The sequence below is a fragment of the Syngnathus floridae genome, chromosome 7, assembly GCF_059516105.1.
Source record: "Syngnathus floridae isolate MCC-2025c chromosome 7, RoL_Sflo_1.0, whole genome shotgun sequence".
In the NCBI taxonomy this organism is placed as follows: domain Eukaryota; kingdom Metazoa; phylum Chordata; class Actinopteri; order Syngnathiformes; family Syngnathidae; genus Syngnathus; species Syngnathus floridae.
The window spans coordinates 6084832-6102458 of record NC_142419.1 but is presented as its reverse complement, the minus strand read 5'-3'; the positions used below and the strand labels follow the sequence as shown (position 1 = coordinate 6102458).

The 17627-nt window shown below is 43.5% G+C and overlaps 1 protein-coding gene across 1 annotated transcript; it reads left to right on the top strand.

The window, feature by feature from the left end:
* Window positions 1–368: 368 nt before the first annotated feature.
* Window positions 369–13441, top strand: LOC148394888 (A disintegrin and metalloproteinase with thrombospondin motifs 8-like). Its single transcript, XM_088381532.1, has 10 exons — window positions 369–430; window positions 642–1376; window positions 3105–3344; window positions 4405–4537; window positions 4636–4803; window positions 5717–6009; window positions 9741–9924; window positions 10301–10473; window positions 10764–10939; window positions 11018–13441. The coding sequence occupies exons 2-10, from the start codon at window positions 645–647 to the stop codon at window positions 11757–11759; spliced, it is 2841 nt and encodes a 946-aa protein (XP_088237658.1). The 5' UTR covers window positions 369–430; window positions 642–644; the 3' UTR covers window positions 11760–13441.
* The last annotated feature ends 4186 nt before the right edge of the window (window positions 13442–17627 follow it).

Here is a 17627-nt window from a genome sequence, read left to right as displayed (position 1 = left end):
TGGCAAAACCAGGTAAAAACCCCTGATTTAAGCAAGGCAAGCATAGAAATAAAATTATTATTGTTGCTTTACATAATAACAACATTAATAATAATAATAATACACACATAGGTGAGTGGACACACACACACAAACACGCACACGCAAACACGCACGCACACGCATACAGACACGCCGCTATGCATGGCGTCCCCGTCCTGCCTATCCATTCAACATGCTGGGTTAATAATAGTTTGTCCACAAGGGTAAGTGTTGGCTTATTCTCATCGGGTCCATTTTATCCTCCTGTTTCTCGAGTTCGAGTGGGAGGAGGATTTCCAGCAAGCGAGATTATCAAAAATACACCCCCATCTCCCCCTCGCCTCCTGTCTGGAGAAGAACAGAACGTATAAATAGACCCGCTCTGTCCAGACTGCAGCGAGTGACGCTGGTGAGTGACACAAGGACCGAGCTCGGTTCGGAAACACTCACACATACTAGCAATTACAAGCAGGCACACTTTGACCAAGACTGGCGATACAGGACTAAAAACCGAACGTGAGAACCTTTCTAGAAAGAGTTTGAGTCCTAAAGACAGACGCATTGTCGAAGATTAAGGAGCAATTGTGATAAATTCGCCTAAAACTCAATTTTACTTGCAGAAGATGTGCCCCGTTGTTTGCTTGCTGCTTTTGTGCGTCTTCCATCCAGCGCTCTCCACTTGGTTTGAATCCGAGGATGTTGTACCTGTTCGGATAAACGGAAGAGTCAGCGGTCGCTTTTGGAAGAGAAGTGAGGACCAGGCGAGAATCATCCTCAGCGCATTCGGGAAAGAGTTGACCCTAAATCTTGTCCCCGACACCAGTTTCATTTCACCTTATTTTACCATACAGCGCCTGAGAGCCAAAGACCTCGGGCTTTTACGCAGCGCCTCAGGTGCGCAACCGTCTCTGGGTGAGGAGCTCCACAATTTAATCAACCAGACGAATGAGAGTGGAGGACAGCTGAGAAGTTGCTTTTATTCAGGGAACGTTGATCAAGATCAACACTCGCTTGTGGCTCTCAGTTTATGCTCCGGCGTCTATGGCTCCTTCATAACAGAGGGGACAGAGTACCTAATTGAACCCAAATTTCGAGGAGGCTTTGGGTCACACGCTGAACAGCTGCATCTGATCAAGAGGAGGACATTGCCCAAAAGCCACGGTGTCCCTTTTCTATTCGATCACGCGGTCGAAGCGAGTGGACCGGAGAAACGCAAGTTGGAAAGTTTTACGCGTGATGGCAGTGACGCACCGAGGGAACCTCGACGGAGACGCTTCGTTTCCGCGCCACGGTTCATAGAGACCCTGGCAGTGGCAGATTCAAGCATGGCCCACTTTTATGGGGATGAAATAAAGGTCAGACACTCTCCCTTTTGCGCAGTATACACCTTTGGTAGTTTATTGTCATGTTTATTTAGCCCATATTGTTCTTCTGAAGTTGAAATTATCTGATATTTTCCCCAATTAAGTTGCAATTACGTTCAACAATGCTAGTAGCATAATGTATATTTTAGATTGAGAGTTTGGAGAAAAATCATTTTGGTACTGAGATTGCTTTAATTCTATTTTGTATAAAAGAAACAGATCACGCAGCAAAAATGCAAAACAAAAAAATGCTGAAACACATTCCTCAGGACTTGATCATGATTTGGCAGGGGTGCAGCAGCATCATGGAAGATACTTCCCGTGATTCATAACTTAACTATGTAAAGTGCATTCCATGGGAAGCAATAGCTAAGTCAATGGCGCATTTGCTGATGGCTTGAAATCGTGACATTTTAACTGTTGTTAGCTGACAGTATTGTCACGATGTGGTCAAAATTGTTAATGATCAAGATACACATGTCAAATTCTACAGGGTATAACAGACCGCAAGGTCACGTGGACAAGCGGCATGTAAACTTGGCATGTTTTGTCATGACAAACAAGATGCAACAAACTAAATGATGTGCTAGGCAGAATGGTAGGATAATGTATTGCGCAAGAAATTGTGCAACTAATGAATATATCCTCAGAGGTAATTACTGATCATGCATGGCACAGAACAGTATTGACTGTGTTTTACTGTTTCTGAAAAAAGAAAAGAAAAAAAACCCTGGAATTGGGAACGCGTGCTTCACATAAAAGTCATGGCTAGTGAACATAAGATTATTTGAATACAAGTCTTTCCAGTGTCATGGCCAGAAAGACGATCAATCTTAATTATTCACTTAGCTCAAGACATGGAGAAGAGACTAAATATTCCACATTACTTGGAGGCTTCAAGACATCTGTTCCCCTCATTCCCTCCAAATGGCAACGCAGTTTATTGCACAGCAGGATTTCTCCATTTTTTTGTGAAAACAAAAATGAGACAACACACAAATGTAGCAAGGGTGGAATGAAAATACAACAGTACTACATCTATTCTAATACAGCATTCATACTCAAACTATGCAAACTCATTTTTGTTGCCATGGAGACCGTAATAGTTCTTATTTCTCTTTCACATCCCAAATATTTGTTTACAGCAAGCAACTAACATGACCTCATTTCAATCACTGTACATTTGTTGAGTCTTGAATATCTTTGTATCGATTTAGACTGTGATTACGTTCCAAACTATCACTTCCTTCAGATTTGATTGATTCCACATTCTGATTGTCAATTAGTAGATTTAATATAAAGAAATGAAAGCATCCATTTGTCTTGAATATCCTCAGAATAAAAACATGATTGGTAGGCCGATTGAAGACTCCAAATTGTCCCTAGGTGTGAGTGTGAGTGCGATTGGTTGTCTGTCTCTGTGTGCCCTGCGATTGGCTGGCAACCAGTTCAGGGTGTCCCCCGCCTACTGCCCGATGACGGCTGGGATAGGCTCCAGCACGCCCGCGACCCCCGTGGGGACTAAGCGGTTCAGAAAATGGATGGATGGATGGATCCTCAGAATATCCTGTTTGGGGTCATGCAATAATGTTCATAAGAATAACATTCATAACAGCAGCTCCTCGAATATCTGCTCAGGCCTCCAAGTAAAAACGCCAACCAACCATTTGATGCAAAACAATTTTTATCAAAAATATTTTTCCTCCTTCCTTTCCACAGCACTATATTTTGACCTTGATGTCAATGGCAGCCCAGCTGTACAAGCACCCCAGCATAAAGAATTCCGTGAACTTAGTGGTAGTGAAGTTGCTGGTGGTAGAGGATGAAGAGGTCGGTCCAGAGGTCTCCAGCAATGGAGGGGTGGCTCTCAGGAACTTTTGCTCCTGGCAGCAGCTCTTCAACACACCAAGTCAGCGTCATCCAGAGCACTACGACACTGCCATGCTTTTCACCAGAGAGGTAAGCGGCATTCCACTTGTCTTGACTGCTCGGAGCCAGATGACTCGCTGAATCACGTGCTTACACAAATCTCATAACATGACGATTACAACAAAGAGGTTTTTTAGATGAGTTCAAATCAATCAGAAAAGGCATCATTGATGCAAATGTTGTTTGTGTTTCTCCTCTCCGTTCAAACTGAGATATGTTATGTAAAGGATGCAAGGCTCCTCATGGATGAGCTAACTTTAGGACCTCCACAAATCAACCCTGACATTATGAAGCCCATGGTCCAGCTTGAATGCTTAGCCAGGTTCAATTTCATATGTGTCTGTCATTTTTTCCAAAGTCACAAGAGCCTGTACTGCGCGAGACACATTTTGTGTTTTCCACATTGTTGCAGGCAGTAAAAACATGCGACTTGTGCTGTACATGATTATTGACCTTTCACAGCCTTTGTTTTCCAATGGTAAAAATCTGTGTGTTTGCTGAACCATACTTGCTGGCATAGATGAAGAGCTGAATACATGAGTGGCAGATGCTTTTGTGGAACAAGATGTATAAATATGCTGAGCAGTGCTCAACTGCAGATCCAAAACCAGATGTGTTGTCAATTATACTAGTAGATTGTGAATATTTGGGAACGTGTCTAATGCAGCTCTCATTTTTGACTGCAAACACACACTGTTGTTATTTTTTATTCTGGTATGTCAGTATCTGAAATTCTATTGTGTGCATGCGTGTGTGTGTGTGTGTGTGTGTGTGTGTGTGTGTGTGTGTGTGTGTGTGTGTGTGTATGTGTGTGTGTGTGTGTATGTGAGTATGTATGTATGTATGTAGTAAATATAAAATATATGTATGTATTGCTTTGTTTAGATTTTCATTCAGTCATGTATATTTTCTCTTCTTTTTTGTATTAATGTAGTTGTAGTTTACTTTCAGATGAAGGAAGAGAGAGTAGAATACGGCACAAAAATCCATCATTTTATTTTGTCTCAAATTATTTCAATGTCTATGGACGTCATTCTTTTCCTGTCATAATATTGCTGTTGCAGTGATCTGTGTTTTCTCTGTGTGGCAGGACATTTGTGGACAAAAGAGCTGTGATACTTTGGGTGTTGCCGATGTCGGGACAATGTGTGATCCCAAGAGAAGCTGCTCTGTTATAGAGGACAACGGTCTGCAAGCTGCTTTCACTGCTGCACATGAACTTGGTTAGTTTTTTGGATTGGTAAAACGTTTTTTCGATATTATATTCAGTTATTATTTTATTTTATCATGTTATGTATTTGGACTTTCTGGCTTACTTCAGGTCACGTTCTTAGCATGCCCCACGATGACTCCAAAACCTGTGAGAGGCTGTTTGGGGATCTTGGAGGACATTACTTGATGGCCCCATTGTTTGTTAGCCTCAACAAAACCATGCCTTGGTCTCCCTGTAGTGCTCTCTACATCACAGAGTTCTTTGACAATGGTCATGGTAAGAGGAGTGAACATGTAAATCAGTCTTGTTAATATGAGCAGACACTTTGTCATTGTAGACATCAGTCATGTATACAGACTCTATAATTAAGTGTGATTCAGAGATGAATAACATATACCGATATTCCTTCTTAACTATGTTTTTCCTGCCTTAACATGCCACCCCTATAAATTTTAACCCGCAGGCAGTGTTTATCTCACCCTAGATTTCCTCATGCTGTCTTCACACATCTACTTCTGAACCCGCTTGAATTTGTGTTCACAGTGCACTCATTGTTATGTTTCTTTCCTTGCTTGTATACTTGCTAGAACTAACGATGAACCTTTTTGATCTTTGAGTCTTACTATGTATGCATGGACTTCTTCTTGTTTGCCCCCGAGAGCCAAAAGAAACAACTGCGGTCAGCAAAATATGTTCTTTATCAATTTAATTGTACTAAGTTCATCTTGTTTTTCCTTGTTTTAATCACTTCACTGGTTTCTTTTATATCAAACAAATATTATTTGTTTGATATCTTTTATATCAAACAAATATTATTTGTTTGATATAAAAGAAACCAGTGAAGTGATGTTCTTTATCAGTTGACTCCAAAGAAAGCTGTCGTGGTAAAACATGTTCATTACCAACTGAGAATGTTACTCCAGACACAAAGCTTATTGAGTGCAATAAAAGCAAATTGGACGGCAACGAATAGTTAGATTCAGACTACAATTACAGACTCGCCTATAAAAACACAGTGTATTGGTTAATTTTATTAGTTCAGCATTTAGGACACAAACTTGAAAGTTTTTCTTCTGTTGTAGAACACAAAAAGACATGCACAAATACTGCATTGTCACAAAGAACAAGGTCTCCTTCTACCTCTGTGTCATTGGTCTGCTTCAGTTTTTGCTCTGTATTGTCACCACAGGAGACTGCCTGCTGGATTTTCCAGAAAGCAGTTTACCATTGCCGAAGGAGCTGCCAGGCATCAAATACAACCTAGATCATCAGTGCCAACAGATTTTTGGAGAGGAATTCTACCATTGTCCCAACACAACAGACAGTGATATTTGCAACCAGCTCTGGTGCCAAGAGGATGGAACATCGCAGTGCTCCACAAAGAATGGCAGCCTGCCCTGGGCTGACGGAACCCCTTGTAGTCTCAACAGGACATGCCTCCATGGAGTGTGCATGCCGACAAAGGAGGTGCTGGAGCCACTGGTAAGAATAGCTGCATATACAAGGCGGACAAATGTATATATTTGTGGAAAGATGTTATTTGATAATATTAGGTTCATTCCAAAATGCAACAGAACCATCAGACATTATATAGAGCAGGGGTCTCAAACTCTGGCCGGCGGGCCAAATTTGGCAGTGTAGTAATTATATTTGGCCCGTGAAGACAAATCGTGCATTGACTTTGTGTCAATACTACAATTGCGAATTGTCTTCACTTTTAAAAAATAGAGATGTTGCTAGTTTTATTACCATTCATCTTTTAAAACACTTGAACAGTATGTTTCATATATACATATATAGTTCCCGGAGAAAACCCACACGGTCACAGGAAGCACATGCCGGAGGTGGAATTGAACCCACACCCTCCTAACTGTGAGGCTGACATGCCAGCGAGTGTACCACCGAGCCGCTGTGTATTTGTCTGTCTGTCTGCGTGTGCGTGTGCGTGTGCGTGTGTGTGTGTGTGTGTGTGTGTGTGTGTGTGTGTGTGTGTATGTATATATGTATGTATGTATATATATATGTATATATATATATATATATATATATATATATATATATATATATATATATATATATATATATATATATATATATATATGGCATGCCGTTCAGGAAATTAATATTTGAATATATTGAATGAACCTTGAATATATTGAATGAACTTCGGAATATATTGAATGAACCTTGAATATATTGAACGAACCTTGAATATATTGAATGAACTTCAGAATATATTGAATGAATTTCGGAATATATTGAATGAACTTTGGAATATATTGAATGAACCTTGAATATATTGAATGAACCTTGAATATATTGAATGAATTTCGGAATATATTGAATGAATTTCGGAATATATTGAATGAATTTCGGAATATATTGAATGAAACTTGACTGACGTCATCATTGCTGCCATCTTGTACATGCATTTTGTTGCTGCCGCAATTATGAACCAGTCAGCTCGCAATATCGTGTCAGCTATTCTTAGCAATGATGACATTGTCGATGCACTGGCGAGTGCTTGTACCACCCAAAATCCCCCAGAGACACATGCCCAGCAATATCATGCTTTGGACGAAGAAGTCCAGGGTGCTTTTAATCGGGGCAGACCTGGGCGCACAACAGACCAGGCTTCTGTTAATCATCGCAACCTCAGCTTGCCATCGACCTCACAGCAGTGCCCCACAACAGCCCCCCTGTACAATCTACGCCCGTTCACTAGAAAGGGCACCGCACATTGAGCCGTGAATATGGTCCGTGAAAATATTGTCTGACATTAAACCGCCCCGATTAAAAGCAGCCTGGACTTCTTCGTCCAAAGTATTATATTGCTGGGCATGTGTCTCCGGGGGATTTTGGGTGGTACAAGCACTCGCCAGTGCATTGACAATTTCATCATTGCTAAGAATAGCTGACACGATATTGCGAGCTGACTGGTTCATAATTGCGGCAGCAACGAAATGCATGTACAAGATGGCGGCAATGATGACGTCAGTCAAGTTTCATTCAATATATTCCGAAGTTCATTCAATATATTCCGAAGTTCATTCAATATATTCCGAAATTCATTCAATATATTCAAGGTTCATTCAATATATTCCGAAATTCATTCAATATATTCCAAAATTCATTCAATATATTCCGAAGTTCATTCAATATATTCCGAAATTCATTCAATATATTCCGAAGTTCATTCAATATATTCCGAAGTTCATTCAATATATTCCGAAGTTCATTCAATATATTCCGAAGTTCATTCAATATATTCCGAAGTTCATTCAATATATTCCGAAGTTCATTCAATATATTCAAGGTTCATTCAATATATTCCGAAATTCATTCAATATATTCAAGGTTCATTCAATATATTCCGAAGTTCATTCAATATATTCAAGGTTCATTCAATATATTCCGAAGTTCATTCAATATATTCAAGGTTCATTCAATATATTCAAGGTTCATTCAATATATTCCGAAGTTCATTCAATATATTCAAGTTTCATTCAATATATTCCGAAGTTCATTCAATATATTCAAGTTTCATTCAATATATTCCGAAGTTCATTCAATATATTCAAGGTTCATTCAATATATTCCGAAGTTCATTCAATATATTCAAGGTTCATTCAATATATTCAAATATTAATTTCCTGAACGGCATGCCATATATATATATATATACATATATATATATAAAAAGATCCTCACATAAATCATGAATTGTTAAAAACAACATCCATTCTATCCATTGTACGAACCGCTTATTATCACAAGGGTGATGATGGCTGTACATCCTGAACCTGTCTGTAGATATGATGCCTTTTGCTCTTGCAACACCTAGACTGTACAACAAACACAAATGCAAGAGTTGTTTGTTTACTATCTGCAAAAAATATGGTTAATATACAGAGAGTTTTTGATGGGTGTTTTTAAGAAATAACGTATTTGCCGGTGTATAAGTCGACTCGGTGTATAAGTCGACCCCCTAAAATTCGACGGAAATTTACGATTTTATGATATATCCTTTGTATAAGTCGAGCTCAATTGTTGCATGATATTAAACTTCAAAATTCAATCAGAAATATGCGAAATTTATTGACGAAATGTGTTCAAACTCCGGGAGGCCGTGCGCATGCGCAGTGGCCGGAAATAGCTCCAGCCGAGCGAATCGGCACTTTATAAGCACCGCGGATGAAATCGCGGAGCCTCATTCGACTTCCAGCGGGCCGCGCACGCCGCCCGGCTCAAATTTTCTAAGTGCCAACGGCTCTTGCGCCATAAAGAGTCCGCCTCGACTGGTTCCTCCGGTCGGCCAGAACAAGTGAAAATTCGGCCTCTTCCCCTGAAAGTCTGGCCAAGTTTGGCGAATATTTTCTAAGTGCCAACGACATTCATTTAGACATGGCGATTGAATGTTTACGTACCGGTAGTTATTGTCGTTGCTTGACGCGCGATGACTCGCACATTCGCTCAATACCCAGTACTTCCCCCTAGCAGTCATCGTCGCTGCCTGGCTTTCGATGTCCGTTATTGAGGTGAGAATATTTGAAATTGTTGCTGTGGATGCGTGTTAATGCGACGAACGCTTTATAATGATTCAGTTTCTCGCTGTTTGATGAGCCTGACGGACGTACACCCACGCACAATGAGATGCATGAGAAACGGCCTTGGTTACCATCACATTTGAAGCGATGAATACGAAGTTAAATTTTATGACTCGGTGTATAAGTCGAGGTCGATTTTTTTCGGTCGATTTTGGATCGAAAAAGGTCGATTAATACACCGGCAAATACGGTAGTAGCTTGCTCTGTTTAAATTTAGTCAGTGCTTGATGGCTTATCCATGCGTTATAATCACACATCTGTTCATGTACCCAGACACAGTGGCAGCTGGGATTCGAACTGTTCCAAAGTCATTAAACCTCTGGAAAAGGTGCGCACGCACAGCCTTTAAATTGTGCTTCAGCAAGGAACCGTTTGGTAGGCTCCACAAGTAGTGAGTGACACATCAAGCAAGAATGTGGGTACAGGCAGACAGGAGACGCGTGCCGTACTTCAACACAGAATTAGCCTGCAGTCACGGCATGCCAACCCACTGCAGCCTCAGAGCCAGAAGCCCAGACTGTGGTTTCGCCTGCACAGTTGAGACTTCCAGTGGCAACCAACCTCTCTGACTACTGCATGTTTTTGTCCCTTTTTTCTTGACCACAGGTGGTTGTAGATGGTGGCTGGAGCACATGGGGACCCTGGCAACAATGTTCCAGGACATGTGGAGGTGGAGTAGAGTTCTCTTATAGGGAGTGTACGAACCCCGAGCCTCAGAATGGGGGAAACTATTGTGAGGGACAGAGGGTTCAGTACCAGTCCTGCAACACACAGCCTTGTGACAACAATGGTGAGACACAAGTCCAATGCCTTTCATTGGTTTTAAGCCTTATAATCATTAAATTCACTACATGGTGGATATAAATAATCTACACACCCCTTTTCAAATGCTAGGCTTTTCTGGTATAAAAAATGAGACCAAGATAATTCCTTTCGTTGTTCTGTATTTCTTCAGCTGGAACTGTTGGGCTTAGACAAGATGGAGGGAATAATAAACAGTTCAAAATATCAGTCAGTGTTATCACAAAACCATCAGACCTCTGATTCAAAGCAAAATATTATTTATTCAATCATTCATTCATCTTCCGAATACACGCAGGCACGGAGAGAACATGCAATTTCCACACAATGTACTGACACAGCTTTGTTCTGCTTTTTTCTAACAGGCAAAAGTTATCGAGAGGAGCAGTGTGAGAAGTACAATAGCCCAAACTACCTGGATTACAACGGCAACATAAAACATTGGATACCAAAGTATGCTGGCGTGTCTCCTCGGGACAGATGCAAACTGTTCTGCCGGGCCAGGGGAAGCAGTGAATTTAAGGTGTTTGAGTCCAAGGTACATGCATCTAACATAACTTGTTCAAAAAACATTTCCGAGTAAGAATAAGCATTACTTACAATTTCAAATAATCAGAATCAATCCTGAATTGGCATTTTTCTTTTGATCTATGATTGTAACATATTCAACTGGAAATACTATCTGCAAATAGTACTTGGTTTTACCACGGCATCACTGTATTTAGATTTAGTACATTCCATTTCATACTGCAACTCCATTGGCATAAAAGACTTTTGGTTGAAAATGCAAAACCCTTCTCATGAACTCTAATAATGCAACTTGTGTAGGTAATTGATGGAACACCCTGTGGTCCTGACACCACATCTGTGTGCGTCCAAGGCCAGTGTGTGAAGGCAGGCTGCGATCAAGTGATTGGATCCAATAAGAGAGTGGATAAGTGTGGAGTGTGTGGAGGAAATGGCCTTACCTGCAGGAAGATCACTGGGTCCTACAACAAGGCAATGTAAGTCACTGAACTTTATTTATTTTATTCATTAAATACCAAATCTTCGATCAATCATGTCTTACTATTCACTTCCAGCTATGGATACAGCGACATTGTCACAATCCCTGTCGGTGCAACCAATATTGATATCAAACAGCGGAGCCACAGAGGAATCAAACACGACGGGAATTATCTGGCTATAATGAGAGAGAGCGGAAGTTACATCCTCAATGGAAACTTCTCAGTATCAACGATGGAACAAGACATTCCTGTACTTGGTGCTGTGTTGAAATACAGCGGTTCCTCCACCACGTTGGAGAGGATCCAGAGTTTCATGCGGCTCAAAGAGGCCATCATTATTCAGCTTCTGGCTACAGTGGGCGATAGCAGTCCTCCAAAAGTGAAATATTCCTTTTTCATCCCCAGAGATGTTGCTCTTAAGTCAAAAGAAAAGAAGGGCTCTTCGGCATCTTTGCATGTGATTAATCCTTTCAGTGTACCAGACTGGGTTCTAGGAGAGTGGTCTGAGTGCTCAAAGAGCTGCGGTTCAGGGTGGTCCAGGAGGAATGTGGAGTGCAGAGACAGTGCAGGCTTTCTCACAAGCCTTTGCGATAAAGACCTGAAGCCAATGGACATCAGGGCCTGCGGGGACCAGCCCTGTCCCATCTGGCAGATGGGACCTTGGTCGGCCTGCTCACGAACTTGCGGTCAGGGTGAGCGGCGCCGCAGCATCTTCTGTATAGACTACACTGGGAAGACTGTTGAACCAGACAAGTGTGACCTTAATAAAAAACCCGCGCCTGTCTCTGGAGAATGTTTTAACCTTGAGTGCTTATGAAAGAACATAAGCAAACTGAACAATTCCCCTTTTGATCTGACGGCATCACATCACAGTAAGTGCATTTGCCTGAGTATGGTTTTGCCGTCTTATTTTGGGACTGTTGACAACCACTGATGGAGATTTCAACCACTGTTGAAAGTAACCAATGGAAAACTACCTCGGAAATGTAATGAGAAGCCATTTAGAGATGCTAGATCAAGGTGCTGTGTTGTATTTTCTCCACTTTAAGTGACAACTAATTTATTGGAGTAACATTCAGTCTATCTTACAGAATATATTTGTAAATTAGCTCTCATTTATTGTGGGGCTAGGAAAGTGGCATGAAGCCTACTATTGTTCAGCATGGTGTAAATATACTGTACTTTCATCTGACATACTGTCCTCTGCAGAACTCAGTGCCCTTAGCTGCTTCAATTTAATGTTTTTCCCCAGTTGCTGAGGTAGATGAGGTTAGTGAGTTGTGATTTTAAGCTTTCTCTGTGTGTGATCTGTTTCACTGCTCCTTATTTCTACACACAGCAAATTGATTTATGTTAAGGATCGTAAATGTGATTTTGTGTGTGTGTGAGAGAGAGACTTTTATCGACTCTAAAATTGGGCAATAAATAAATATTTTACTGCTTTTGTCAAAACAAATTCCTTACAATACCAAACTCCATTTGTAGTAGTTTACACATTGTGTAAAATATTTTACATAAATAAATAACCTAGGACAGAGATTTACCATGTCCTACATTTTGTTTTCTGCTTTATGTTGCAGTTGAAGGTATCAGGCTTACCATCTGTCTTCAGTACAACATGTTCATATTTGGGTATTTACCCCTAATCTAAAGTGCATTTCATGTTAAGTACTTGCGATGGTCAATTTTCATGTTTGCGTTCCTTAACAATGTCACCCATCATATTTAAACACTTTTTAAAAAGCTTTTGTATGTATTATTTTATTCTTCATTCCTGTTAATTTACAGCATGTAATGAGAGAAATCAGAGGGAGCATTAGGCCTATATCCCTTCAATGAAGGACCATACCATTTTACAATTAAAGCTTCCTTTTAAGCTATTTATTTTTTACCTGGTATTTGTAATGAACCTGGCAGATGCTACTGTCTCAGAAATGGTTTTGTTTGTAAAAATTGACAAATAAACACATCTATGTCAATAATGCAGCATTTAAGGTTTCTGAAACGAGACTCTGTGTTGTGTTTTTGGTTTGCATCAAAATGAATGTAAGCATTCTTAATTCAAATCCCCAATGAATTCCAAGTGATGAAAATTATTGTTTTCCCCAAATACTACATCTGAGTTCAAAACACTACATTGATAAAATTCCAAATCCTGATCCTTTTGGAATAATAACATTTTGTTACTGTACTGTACTGTGTAAAATATCACCTTAACTATTGTGAAACATGAAGTTTTTTTTTTTTTTATTTGGTTTTGGGACTGCATTTTTTTTTTTGTATTCAGAACATAGTGTCTTGAATCTGTGTCGGTACAATGAAATTCCAAGACTGTAAAGGAAATCCTCGATCAAAATATGCTCCCAGGTTTCAGAAAGCTTGGGGTCAGCTGAGACAGCTGAGTTCATTTTCACTGACCACTCCCAAGCCTGGTTGCCTCCAGACCTGTTGCATCAAGAAACATTAAAGTCAAATAAAAACATCTCTTGTTGACAGTAATGTTCTCTCTGTCTCTGTCTCTGTCGCGCTCTCTCTCTCTCTCTCTCTCTCTCTCTGTCTCTCTCTCTCTCTCTCTCTCTCTCTCTCTCTCTCTCTCTCTCTCTCTCTCTCTCTCTCTCTCTCTCTCTCTCCATATATATATATATATAAACACATTATTCTGATTAATATTGCGTTTGTGGAATATGTATAAAAAACATCCATGCGTTTTTATCCATCATCAGGTGGCCACTTCGCTACTTGCTGCGAATGACATCACAGTGCCTCTGGCTCAGCTTACGAATGTCACATGAACAAAACCTGAAAACAGATAAGTCGTGATTGGTGGTTACCGCTTGATCCCCTTCTTTCACTTACAGGAGGTAAATGTGTTTTGCTCCAAAAAACTTAATCATTTAACACATTCTTTACTAATTTTGACACTGATTAATTAGAGTCAGACATACATTTTAGATTTTAGTGTAGTTCTATAATTGTTTTTTTCACAACATATTAAATATAGATTCAAGACCAAATGCTTTGCAACTGAACTCTACATCATTGTTAAATTTGATATAACTGTATACCTTGGCTGCCAAGAAGAAGTGGGTCTGGAGACCAAGGCCTCGATTCAAAACGAACTGTACAATCAAATGTATTTATTTGCTGTGATTGTAGTCTTTCTTTAGGTTTATTTGCCAATTTCAGTGCAAAGCTACACTGGGAAAAAGGTGCAAGTGCACACAAAGTGCACTGTCAACATTCATACATACAACATCCATCCATCCATCCATCCATCCATCCATCCATCCATCCATCCATCCATCCATCCATCCATCCATCCATCCATCCATCCATCCATCCATCCATCCATCCATCCATCCATCCATCCATCCATCCATCTTCTTCCGCTTATCCGGGGTTGGGTCGCGGCGGCAGCAGCTTTAGGAGGGACTCCCAGACTTCCCTCTCCCCAGCCACTTCATCCAGCTCATCCCGGGGGATCCCAAGGCGTTCCCAGGCCAGCTGAGAGACATAGTCTCTCCAGCGCGTCCTGGGTCGTCCCCGGGGTCTCCTACCGGTGGGACATGCCCGGAACACCTCCCCAGGGAGGCGTCCAGGAGGCATCCTGGTAAGATGCCCGAGCCACCTCATCTGGCTCCTCTCATCGTGGAGGAGTAGCAACTCCACTCCGAGTCTCTCCCGGATGACCGAGCTTCTCACCCTATCTCTAACGGAGAGCCCGAACATCCTGCGGAGAAAACTCATTTTGGCCGCTTGTATCCGAGATCTCGTTCTTTTGGTCACGACCCATAGCTCGTGACCATAGGTGAGGGTAGGAGCGTAAATCGACCGGTAAATTGAGAGCTTTCCCTTTGGCTCAGCTCTCTCTTCACCACAACGGACCGGTACAGGGTCCGCATTACTGCCGACGCTGCACCGATCCGCCTGTCGATCTCGCGCTCCATCCTCCCCTCACTCGTGAACAAGACTCCAAGATACTTGAACTCCTCCACTTGGGGCAGGATCTCATCCCCGATCCGGAGAGGGCATTCCACCCTTTTCCGATCGAGGACCATGGACTTGGATTTGGAAGTGCTGACCCTCATCCCGACCGCTTCACACTCGGCTGCGAACCGTTCCAGCGAGAGCTAGAGATCACGGCCTGAAGAAGCCAACAGCACCATGTCATCTGCAAAAAGCAGAGACGCGATGCTGAGGTCCCCAAACCAGACCCCCTCAACGCATCGGCTGCGCCTAGAAATTCTGTCCATAAAAATTATGAACAGAATCGGTGACAAAGGGCAGCCTTGGCGGAGTCCAACCCTCACTGGGAACGAATCCAACCTACTGCCGGAAATGCGGACCAGACTCTGGCATTGGTGATACAAGGACCGAACTGCCCTTATCAGTTGGCTCGGCACCCCGCACTCCCGAGGCACCCTCCACAGAACCTCCCGAGGGACACGGTCGAACGCCTTCTCCAAGTCCACAAAACACATGTGGACTGGTTGGGCGAACTCCTATGCACCCTCGAGGATCCTGCCGAGGGTGTAGAGCTGGTCCACTGTTCCACGGCCAGGACGAAAGCCACACTGCTCCTCCTGAATCCGAGGGTCGACCTCCCGACGGACCCTCCTCTCCAGCACCCCTGAATAGACCTTACCGGGGAGGCTGAGGAGTGTGATTCCCCTGTAATTGGAACACACCCTCCGGTCCCCCTTCTTAAAGAGGGGAACCACCACCCCAGTCTGCCAATCCAGAGGCACTGTCCCCGATGTCCACGCAATGTTGTAGAGGCGTGTCAGCCATAACAGCCCCACAACATCCAGAGCCTTTAAGAACTACGGGTGGATCTCATCCACCCCCGGGGCCTTGCCACCGAGGAGTTTTTTAACTACCTCAGTGACTTCGACCCCAGAGATTGGAGAATCCGCCTCAGAGTCTCCAGGCCCTGCTTCCTCAATGGAAGTCGTGTAGGTGAAATTGAGGAGATCTTCCAAGTATTCTCCCCACCGACTCATGACGTCCCAAGTCGAGGTCAGCAGCACGCCATCCCCACTGCAAACAGTGTTGACGTTGCACTGCTTCTACCTCCTGAGACGCCGGATGGTGGACCAGAATTTCCTCGAAGCCGTCCGGAAGTCATTCTCCATGGCCTCAACAAACTCCTCCCACGCCCGGGTTTTTGCCTCAGCAACCGCCGAAGCTGCGTTCCACTTGGCCATCCGGTACCTGTCAGCTGCCTCTGGAGTCCTGCAGGCCAAAACGGCCCGATAGGACTCCTTCTTCAGCTTGACGGCATCCCTTACCGCCGGTGTCCACCAGCGGGTTCGGGTCCTGACAGGAGATTCTGCCAGACGTTCCCAGCAGGCCCTCACAGAGCGTTTGTGTCTGCCAGGTCGGACCGGCATCTTCCCCCACCATCAGAGCCAACCCACCACCAGGTGGTGATCAGTTGACAGCTCCGCCCCTCTCTTCACCCGAGTGTCCAAAACATGCGGCCGCAAATCCGATGACACGACTGCAAAGTCGATCATCGAACTGCGGCCTAGGGTGTCCCGGTGCCAAGTGCACACATGGACACCCTTATGTTTGAACATGGTGTTCATTATTGAAAAACCGTGTCGAGCACAGAAGTCCAATAATAGAGCACCGCTCGGGTTCAGATCGGGGGGGCCGTTCCTCCCAATCACGCCCTTCCAGGTCTCACTGTCATTGCCCACGTGAGCATTGAAGTCACCCAGTAGAACGATGGAGTCCCCAGAAGGAGCGCTCTCCAGCACTTCCTCCAGGGACTCCAAGAAGGGTGGGTACTCTGAGCTGCCGTTTGGTGCATAGACATCCAAAGGCGGAGGGAGGCTACCCTCTCGTTCACCGGGGTGAACCCCAATGTGTAGGCGCCCAGTATACCCACACCTGCTCGACGCCTCTGACCGTGGGCAACTCCAGAGTGGAAGAGACTCCAGCCCCTCTCGAGAGGGCTTGTACCGGAACCCAAACTGTGCGTGGAGGCTAGTCCGACTATATCTAGTCGGAATTTTTCTGCCTCGCACACCAGCTCGGGCTCCTTTCCAGCCAGAGAGGTGACATTCCATGTCCCAAGAGCCAGCTTCTGCAGCCGGGGATCAGACCGCCAAGGTCCCTGCCTTTGGCCGCCGCCCAGCTCACACTGCACCCGACCCCTTTGGCCCCTCCCACAGGTGGTGAGCCCATGGGAAGGGGGACCCACATTTCCTTTTTGGGCTGTGTCCGGCCGGGCCCCATGGGTGAAGGCATTGCCACCAGACGCTCGCCTTCGAGCCCCGCCTCCAGGCCTGGCTCTAGAGGGGGGCCCCGGTGACCCACGTCCGGGCGAGGGAAAACGAAGTCCATTTATTTTACTCATCATAAGGGGCGTCTGTGAGCCGTGCTTTGTCAGGCCCCTCACCTAGGACCCGTTTGCCATGGGTGACCCTACCAGGGGCATGAAGCCCCCGACAACATGGCTCCTAGGATCATAGGGGCACGCAAACCCCTCCACCACGATAAGGTGACGACTCACGGAGGGGTAATTCATACAACACATAAAATATTCAAAATTTAGAAACAAACAAGTTAAATAAGTTTAAAAAACAAGGTTATAATAAAGTTGAAATTAAGGCCTGCATAGCGTCTCCCAAAGGGAAGAAATTCTAACAAGTTCCTGGCAGAATACAGCGGGTCC